At 46.6% G+C, this 10,545-nt stretch overlaps 1 protein-coding gene across 2 annotated transcripts in view; it reads left to right on the forward strand.

Annotated features, from left to right (window-relative positions):
* spdef (SAM pointed domain containing ets transcription factor) overlaps positions 1-9,454 on the forward strand; it is a 195,962-nt gene extending 186,508 nt beyond the window's left edge. For both annotated transcript variants that reach the window (XM_072480510.1, XM_072480511.1), the window contains exons 6-7: positions 3,755-3,895; positions 4,563-9,454. In XM_072480510.1, the coding sequence (XP_072336611.1) occupies positions 3,755-3,895; positions 4,563-4,741 (320 nt within the window). In that variant the 3' untranslated portion in view covers positions 4,742-9,454. The remainder of the gene's footprint in view (positions 1-3,754; positions 3,896-4,562) is intronic.
* Positions 9,455-10,545: the final 1,091 nt, after the last annotated feature.

Here is a 10,545-nt window from a genome sequence, read left to right on the forward strand (position 1 = left end):
ACCATCCTGTGCTTCTCCGTAGTCTTCGCTACCATCGCTTGAGCTCTCCAGGGGCTGTTGCTGGCCTCAATGATCCCCTCCCGCAGAAGCCGTTGGACCTCCGACCTGATGAAGGTCCTGTCCTGGGCACTGTATCGTCTGCTCCTAGTGGCCATGGGCTTGCAGTCCGGGGTGAGGCTTGAACTTAAGGGTCGTGAGGCCACAGACGGTGAAGGGGGGCAGGGATCTGCCGAATTTCAAAGTAAGGCTTTGGAGGTGGCATTGAAAATCAAGGCCTAGTAACAGGGCAGCGCAGAGGTGGGGGAGGACGTAGAGCCTGAAGTTGCTGAACTCTACGCCCTGAACGGTGAGGGTCGCGACACAGTACCCCCGGATTTCAACGGAATGGGATCCGGAGGCCAGGGAGAGTTCCTGGGTGATGGGGAGTACCGGGAGGGAGCAGCGCCTTACCGTAGCAGGGTGGATGAAACTCTCTGTGCTCCTGGGGTCAAAGAGGCAGGTCGTCTCATGCCCGTTGATCTTCACCGTCGTTGTAGCGGTCGCGAGGTTGCGGGGCCGAGACTGATCCAGGGTGATGGACGCGAGCTGCGGAAGATGTTGGGAAGTCCCGGGCTGATCAGTGGTGGCGGAGGTATCAGCTGGTAGCGAATGGCCAGACGAGCAGGGGTCCTGAGGCGCGGCCCAAAATGGCGGTGAAGATGGCGGCGCCCACGGGGCGCACATGGCTGGCGGCATCAAAAATGGCAGCGCCCACGGTCGAACGTGGCTTGTGGTGGAGAAGATGGCGGCGCCCCTGGACCACACGTGGGGGGTGTAGTAATGCCGGGTCTGGAAACAGCGGCGACCGACCGGGCCTGGCAAATGGTAACAAGTGGCCCTTCTTCCCACACTCATTGCGGGTCACGCTCCGCGCCGGGCAGCGCTGCCTGGGATGTTTGCTCTGGCCACAAAAATAACACTTGGGCCCCCCGGGGTTGGCTGGCTGCCACGCGGCGCAGGCTTGCGTTGAGCTCGAGTTGGCAGCCGGTGAGGCCCACGATGCCCACGAGGATGCCGCGCGGTCGGAGGTGTAGGCCTCCAGATTACGGGAGGCCACTTCTAGTGAGTTAGCGAACTGCCTAGTCTCTGCAAGGTCGAGCATACACCTTTCCAATAGTCGCTGGCGAACGTACGTAGGCTTCATGCCCGTGACATAAGCGTCTCTGATTAATAGTTTGGTGTGTTGGACTGCCGAAACTGCCTGGCAGTCACAGTTCCTACCGAGAATCTGTAGGACCCGCAAGAAATCGTCCAGAGTCTCTCCCGGGAGTTGCCGCCTCGTGGCCAGGAGGTGCCTGGCGTACACTTGATTCACCGACTTAACGTAATGTCCCTTTAGTAGTGTCATCGCTTCTGTGTAGGTGGCCGCATCCCGGATGAGGGGAAAAATTTCAGGGCTCACCTGTGAGTAGAGGACTTGGAGCTTCTGTGGGTCCGAGAGTTCTTCAGTGGCTGCTCTGAGGTAGCCTTCGAAGCAGGCTAGCCAGTGGTCGAAAGTGGGCCTGGCGTTGGCTGCGTGAGGGCTCAGCTCCAGGCGATCAGGCTTTATTAAGATGTTCATCTTTTAAAATCTTGTGCAATAAATTGATGTACCGTCAATTACCACGAGTTGAGAATGGTGAAACAATCGAGGCTTTATTGCACAAGATGATGTGCCTCCTGCAGCTGGAACCAGAATGGAAGCAGCGCAGGAGAGCGGACACTTTTATACGCCGCCTGCTGGGAGGAGCCAGCAGGCGGGGATTTACTGTTGTATCTGTAATACAAGGGCAGTACCGTAATACATGCAATGTTACTAGTGGTGTTTACCACAACCTCAAACTATTACAAAAAGCTAGAATTAACCTAAATAAGTCTTTTTTCTGTTTGCTTTCATTGATTTTTAAAGGAAGATATATTTATTTAGGTAATGAATGTTCATGGTTTTTGCGGGATACCTGGGTGGAAGGAGCTTGTCATCTTCGTTGTACGGCTACTGAATACAGTTCCAACTTCAATGGCAATGCTGAACAACAAACAACACACAGCTGCCTCTGAAGGCACCAGGACCCACATCCAGTGATGTTTTCCCTCAGAAACGTCCCAAGGCAGCAATTCCCACAGACAGAGGCAGCTATCTTGTTTACACTGAGGAAAGTGGCGTGCTCAGCGTGCCAGTTCCAGAAGACCTAGGAGCAGAATTAAGCCATTTGGCCCATCAAGTCTGCTCCGTCATTCAATCATGGCTGATATGTTTCTCATCCCCATAGCCCCTGATCACCTTATTAGTCAAGAAGCTATCTATCTCTGTCTTAAAGACACTCAGTGATTTGGCCTCCACAGTGTTCTGTAGCAATCTGATCCACAGGTTCACTTCCCTCTGGCTGAAGAAATTTCTCCTCACCTCGGTTTTTAAGGGTCGTCCCTTCAGTCTGAGGCAGTGCCCTTGGATTCGAGTTTTTCTTACTAGTGGAAACATCCTCTCCACGTCTACTCTATCTAGACCTCTCAGTATCCTACTAGTTTCAATAAGATCCCCCCTCATCCTTCTAAACCAACAATACACTTTTCCCTTTGTAGATGTGCGAGTTCTCCCACCGCTAAAACAACACTTCAATCTCCCGAAACCCCTGGAATTTGCCCCACCAGGGAGAGTTTGACAAATAGAAAAAAAGGCACAAATTATAAAAGACTGCTCTAAAACCCTCTTCTTAAACCTTCCATTTTTCTACCTTTCTCATCTAATTTGATTCTCATGATCACTCGGCATTTGCCTCTGCAAAGTAGTTTTTGATGGTAAAGGCACGATGTAAATACAAAGACAAAACAATGTGGAGCAATTGAACTCACCCTACATCACAAGGAGGATCCTAATCCATTGGCTAACACATACCATAATTGTAAGACTCGTTCAAGAATCAGTTCTTCAAAGTAAAGAGACAATCTGTCAAGATATTGAATCCACACGAGTAGATACCATTGGTAGCAAAGTGCATGGCTCCCTCTAAATTGGACTCAGTGGAGGGATTTTCCACTCACCCCCGTGGCATGTTTCTTGGCGGCAGGAGGCGGCCTGCTGTTGGCCGCAGCGAGATCTTCTGGGCCCACTGCTGTCAATGGGATTTCCCATTGGATCCGCCCCTCGCTGGCAAGATCCACCGGGAAATCTCTCTTACCTATCTACGTCACCAACCCATATCACGAAAGCCACAATGTCCATCCAGAAAATAAGGTGCCATACGTCAATAGCATTTTGGAATTACCGGTGGAAAGGCTCTCTCCACTTATCATATTGAAATAACCTTTAAACATAGACTGCATAATTGAATTGGAAAAAAGGCATCTGTTTAATAGAAATTCTTTATCTTAATTGTATTCCCAAATACAGCCTCGGAACTACATAGATGTTAGTATTCAGTCTCACAAGTATGAACTAGCATCTACTTTCCTTTTGAGCAATTGTCTTAATTACACTGAACCACATTTTTAATGTTCTTCTTCATTTCCTTCCATCAATTATCCAATCCAAGCTTGAATGTAGACATAGTTGAAAGAGAAACTACTAACTCTGGACATTAACACCACATCCTCAAAACTCTCAGTGTGAAGAGATTTCTCCTGACCCTCTATACTCAGATCACTTACAATTCATTTTGGATTAATGGCCTCTTTCTCAGGTTAAGCATTGTCCACTGTAAGGAAAAGTGACGTGACAAACTGTGGTTCCTCTCAACAGGCAGTGACGAAGGATGGATGGACACAGAGGCTGACTCCTCCTGCTCTGGACAACCAATTCACCTTTGGCAATTTCTGAAGGAACTATTGCTGAAACCACACAACTACGGTCGATTCATCCGCTGGCTGAATAAAGAGAAAGGTCAGTCGCTTAGGCCAGTGTTTTACGACCCCTCCTGCCCAGTGGGATATTACAGTCCCACCGGCTGCATTCGGCAGTAGTGGAATTCTCTGTTCCTGCCTCGACAATGGGATTTCCCATCAAAGACACCCCACGCCGCCGTGAAACACACGGGCAGGGGTCCACTTCCGGCAGGAACAGAGAATCCCAATGGCCGGAAAATTCCGGCCCCCATTCTGGTTATAATTCAATGCTCATTCGCTCAGCAAAGGAAGAAGCTAGAGTTAGTCTTTCTTTAACGTAAGTCTATTCGCAAAATCCCCCAAAAATAGAGACAGGCTCTCTTTTCTTCCCAACAAGTGGAAATCAGTTCGCACCACATGGTGCAGTTCAAGAAAGCAGTTGACCACAAACTTCTCAAGGGCAATTAGGGGATGGGTTACACATGCTGCCTTGATGCCCCCATCCATTAATGAAGTAAGAAAAAAACTCCTGGAAAACCCTGGGCATATTAAAGGCGATTACACAGACCCAACTTCAGCCCCAACTGAAGTCAGTCAGAGTTAGATTTCAGCTTCATCATGGATTGAAAGGAAAGCACTTCAACCCACCTTAGTCTTGTTCTAAGTACTTACATAATTAGTAATCACTAACAAGCAGGAACCTTTTTCATCTTATCTTTCTCCAGGTATATTTAAGATTGAAGATTCTGCACAGGTTGCCAGGTTATGGGGAATCCGGAAGAATCGGCCAGCAATGAACTATGATAAGCTAAGCCGTTCTATCCGGCAATATTATAAAAAGGGCATTATCCGGAAGCCTGATGTATCGCAGCGTTTGGTGTACCAGTTCGTACACCCTGTATGAGGGGAGGAACGGAAGCTTCAGAGACTTAGTGATGTTCACATCCTAGAACGGGTGACTTGAAGGAAATGTCTGAACATTGAAAGCCCAAAGTCTGCCTGAAGTTTCAGGATGTGTTTTGAATACACACTGCCTGCCTGCTCTACCTGCATTTACATTTCACAAACTCTTTCAGATTGGTTTTCAATTTACTACAGTGGCCAAAATATTTTAGCCACCAGTTTGGGCTCACTATTTATGAAATTTGGTAGCCCATCAAAACCCTGAGGTCATGTGATTACTACTAAACCTTATTTGCTTTTTTTTCTGCTCTACCTAAAAACTGTTTTATGATTTGAAAGACAGTTATCCAATTAACATTTCAGTAGCCCAATTAGTGTTCCAGTAGCCTGGGACTGCACTATGGCTATGAATTTTGTTCATATTTCTGCCTTTAATAGCGATACTGCATTATTTCAAACATAATCTCAATCAAGAAGATTTGTGCCATTTTATTGGTTACCAGTAGGGTAAGGGCTGGCAACCCAGCAGGCTGAGGATCAATGGAGAGGATGAGAGGGGAGCAAATAGATATCTGCCTCTCCTCACATAAACCTTTAAAGATTTACTGACAACCAAATATTTCAGCAACATAGCCTCCTGAACTAAAATTTCTCTGATGCATCATCAATGGTATATAGTAGCTCATAACCTGTATTGCACCTTTTTCTCTCCCTATTTCGATCAGTGAGAAACATCAACAATATACGTTGCAGATTTTTAATGGCTAGAACTGAATATGTGCCCAGGCAGAATGATTTTGACTTTGTGTAAATGAGTGGGTTAGAATCGAGTCTATAGGGTCTTCAACCATTTGGCCCAGCCAGACCATGTCAATGTTTCTTCCCTGCACAAAAGCCTTCTCCCACACTAATTATTTAACCTTGTCAACATATCCTTCTATTCCTTCCCCTCGAGCTTAGCAAGCTTTCTTTTAAATACATCAATGCCAATCACCTCAACTTGGTGACAGCATGTTCTCACCACTCTTTGGGTAAAGAACTTTCACCTAGACTTCCTATTGAATTTATTTGTGACTATCATATTTATTTCTAACACCTACTTTTGGATTCCCAAGAAGTAGAAACATGTGTGTCCTGTCATCATAACATTTTTTGCCACAAAACCTCTGAGATATCTGCACTCATCTAATTCTAGCCTCTTGAACATCCCACCATTGGTAAACATTTCTGCAGTTGCCTAGGCCCTAAGCTCGGGAATTTCCGCCGTAAAATCTCTCTGCCTCTCCAGCACTCTTTCCTCCTTCACCTACCTCTTTGACTAAGATTTGGGCCATCTGCCTTATTACTGCCTTCTGTGGCTTGGCATCACATTTTGCATTATAACCTTCCCATGTTGCACCCTTGGGACGTTTTCTCATGTTAAAGATGATACCTACACACAAGTTGTTTTTGAAGGACCCACCTTAGCTGAACAATTGCCTGCTGTCAGATAGTCACAAAGCAATGTGGCTAAGCAAACATCCACGAATGAGGCATTCCCATCTTTTCTGCTGTTAGGAGAGGTACAAGTATGAACATTGAGAAAGAATATATACCCAATGAAAAATAACATTGCGAGCAGGCAAATTGTATAGAAATATGAAATGGTTAAAATGGTCAATATCCAAAATTAAAGCCCAGAGCGAAATTTACAAAGCTTGGTTGGATGCATCCATCTTGGGTTAAGCCCTTGTCAGGGGCATCTCTCAGTATAAAAATATCCCTCCATTGGTTGGCACATCAGATGGAAACCTCAACATATTGCAACAGCACATTGGTGGGGGCTAGTTTATGTCTCTAATGCTCCATGTGCGGAGTTTCTAATCACAGCAGCATGGAAGTGAAGCATAGATGTCAGGTTCTTCACTAGACACTGGGACTGAATGTCAGAGAACAGTCATCCCTATAACTCGTATAGCTCTCAGATTCAGAGTAACATTGGTGCTGCCCTGGGGCAGGTTGACTGTAAAACCTGGAGTGGGTACAACGTGGATGGGGGGTTGGGGAAAGATGAGCAGCCCGCAGACAGAGTGTTTGATGCTGAACAGGAATTCTCCAATCCTACATGAAGTGGTACATTCAAACAGATAGAGTATAACTCTCCAGCATGAGGCATACTAAAGGACACCCTTTTAAAAAATCTTTGTCAGATGACAGTGTTTATTCCAAAATTCCATTACCTTGTGCCGATGTAGAGTAACATACATTAGCAAGAAATGCTCAACGTATCATGTTGTTGATGGTATTGTATATTTTCATAAAGAAGGCATGACATTGGATTAAAACCCAGTAGTGTCTGGAGTAGATGCTAATGAAACTGTTCATAACACCCTCCGAACTTGCGGCACACAACACCCGCTCCTCCACCCCATTTTTACTTGCTGAACTCAGACGTTATCGACATCATCGCTTGCACTGACTAACAGCAGAATCAGGACCCCATGCGTTGCATGTTCACCTCCCTTCCAGCTGGAGACCAAATTGCAAGAGCAATTTCCACAACTGAATCACCAGCAAGTTAGATCCCTAACTGAAAAACAACTTTCAAACAATCAAATCAAGACACGCCAAGAAAATCTGGGATTATAACCCAAACTCATTATTGATGAGATGGAGCTTCATGACCTTAAGAACAGTGTGGGGAGACCTCTTGCCATGGTCTCTGAACAGACATCTACTATAAGTTACAGCTTAGTCAATAATTGGCCAATTCATTCCAATTCACCACTTCCTCTGAATTATTTTAGTAGTTTTCTCTGCTTTGATACAGTTCACTTAAAAATCAGGACCAAGATTCCTTTTAGCCGTATCAGTCAATTGAGCAGGGCCATAAGAATCTTACTTTGACCAAAATATACATTCATATTTGAGTCCTAATGGAGTTCAAGGTGGCTAATAAATTGAGAATGGCTTCTGTTTGAATTTGAGTGACCGTTGGATTTTACTGAGCTCCACCTAACTCTGGGCAACATTAACCGACCCTGAGCTAAAGAGAGAAAATGATTAAATGGGAGAAATGCAAAGGTGCTATCAAATCTGTAATGATAGTGGAATATAATTTGTCTTTTACCAGCACATACTTAGACATCATTGCACCCTATTCATTTTTGCTGGATACCTTGGTCAAGGTCAGTCAAAGGGATCTACAACTGAACACTTGTCATGTTAAATTGTAGAGGCAACTTGTCCACGTGCTGGGTGGAGCTACTGTTCACATTGCCAAAATAATGTTGAAAAAAACCAGGGTTAATGTCTTGTTTAAAAAGATGCTTTCCATTCCTCTTGTTCTTTTTTCCACCACAGACATGGTCATTGCATGTGGTTTTAACCAAAGATAACGGGCGGGATTCTCCAATCCCACGCCGAAGTGGCCGCGCCGTCGTGAACGGCGTCAAGGTTCACGACGGCATGGAACGGCCCCGGTCCCGACCGATTCAGGCCCTGACAATGGGCCAGTATCGGGGCCGCGTCATCTACCCGCGCCAGGCCTTGTCGCCCGCGTAAAAGCGGCACCGCATAGATGTTCGCGGCCAGCGCCGCATAACGGATGTCATCCGCGCATGCGTGGTTGCCGTCCTGTCCAAATCCACCCGCAAGAAGATGGGGGACGGATCTTGCGGGGCCGCGGAAGGAAGGAGGTCCTCCTTCAGAGAGGACGGCCCGACGATCGGTGAGCACCGATCGCGGGCCACCCCACATTGCAGGTGAAGCCCGGTGCAGGATCCCCCCTCGCCCCCCCACATGCCGCCCCCCCAGCGTTCACGCACCGCCCACGACTGCAGCGACCAGGTGTGGACGGCGCCGGGGGGAACCCGCTGTTTTGGCCTGGCCGCTCGGCCCATCCGGGCCTCAGAATCGCGGGGGTGCCGGAGAATTGCCATTTTGGGTGTCTCCGGCGATTCTCCGGCCTGCGGCCCGCGAAACTCGACCGGGCCGTTCCCGCCGCTTGGGAGAATCGCGGGAGGGCGTCGGACCGACGTCCCCATAAATTTTGGCGGCCCAGGCGATTCTCCCAACCGGCGTGGGAGTGGAGAATCGCGCCCAACGTTTGTGTCATTTTAGATAAATTCACCTCAAGGTGATTATCATTTTCTTTCCTGGATTGTACTGGGTGGGGTTATAGGGGAGGCCATGCAGTGTCTGGTGTGAATCAGCAGAAAATAAATGTTTACAGAAATTTGAGGCCAACTTTCAAATGCTTTCTGAATTAATATCCGGTGATAATGAAATGGAATTCTAGGGTCGAGTGAATTGAACCAAATCTACGGTTAATATTTCCACTGAGTGCAAAATGTGCAAGAGACCCTCAAAACGTCTCACCTTATCCAGAAATATCATCCCACTCCTAACTCTTTCATTTTTTGCCTTGAGCGAGGGTGCACTGCCTCTTAATGGCCAAAATGGCCAAACCCATTCCAATATTGTTTCACAGAAGTTGGTCGCACCAATCGTAATGAACCATCTTTAGTCTTGTAAACAGCAACATTAACCTGTGAGAATTTAATTATTTAGCTCCTTCTTTCAACTTGCTTCAGACAAGGAGTTTGGATTGCTGCCTCTCTGTTTACTGTACATCGTGTTTGTTTACATGCCGCTGTTGGCCTCTGACTCTTTTTGAAATACATAAACATATGTGCCCTGGTGGAACAGTATAAATATTTCCAGAAGGAAAACATATCTGATTAAAAAATCTTTTGTCACCAATGACGCTGTTCTTTGGGATGAACCTGCCTAAGAAGTACCAAAAAGCAGTGGCCGTCCCGAGTGGCAGGGGGAACGACCATAATGCTTTAACCTGCGTCAGTATTGATCCACACCAATGGTTTCGGGTGGGGAGTGTAGATACTACAGAAGTTAAATGTGGATTTTCTGGATGTTGACAAATTACCAAATTTAATCTGAATAATTCCATTATTTCCCTTTCACCCACTGAGACTTACAGACAGGTTCAATTAGCATTCATAAAAGTATTCATAGCTACAATGGGGCGACATGATGGCACAGTGGTTAGCACTGCTATCTCACAGCACCAGGGACCGGGGTTCGATTCTGGCCTTGGGTGACTGTGTGGAGTTTGCACATTTTCCCCCTTTCTGCGTGGGTTTCCCCCGGGTGCTCCGGTTTCCTCCCACAGTCCAAAGATGTGCAGGTTAGGTGGATTGGCCATGCTAATTTGCCCCGTTAGTGTCCAAAAGATGTGCAGGTTAGGTAGGGTTACAAGGATAAGGCAAGTGAGTGGGCCTAGATAGGGTGCTCTTTCAGAGGGTCAATGCAGACTCGATGGGCCAAATGGCCTCCTTCTGCAGTCCAGGGATTCTTTGATTCTATTCTATGCTTCTAACTTGCAGGTCTGCTTAGGATGCTGGCATTGCAGGGCAACTGTCAATATGGAAAATGCTTTTAGAAGTTGCCATCAGAGTCAAAATTTGACCATCTGGTATTACTGAAGGATTTTTAGCAGGTTTATTACATTATGATGTGCTAGAGTATTAGCCTAATGGACAATAAATCAAATCTTTCCACCTGATGGGCACTAGATTTGTGCAATAAGTTACCAAGGAAGGTCTAATGAAGCTGACACTGCATTGGATGAAAGGGAAATTAAACACATTTGTAGAGAGTGCAAGGATTAATAAATGAACTCCAGTGAGACTGGAGAAGTTGATTTGTGAAGCAGAAATATTGGGCTGGATTCTCTGTACCCTGATGCCGAAATCACGGCCGGCGCCAGGGCGGAGAATCAAGTTTGAGTCAGAAATCGGGACC

The sequence above is a fragment of the Scyliorhinus torazame genome, chromosome 17, assembly GCF_047496885.1.
Source record: "Scyliorhinus torazame isolate Kashiwa2021f chromosome 17, sScyTor2.1, whole genome shotgun sequence".
NCBI lineage: Eukaryota > Metazoa > Chordata > Chondrichthyes > Carcharhiniformes > Scyliorhinidae > Scyliorhinus > Scyliorhinus torazame.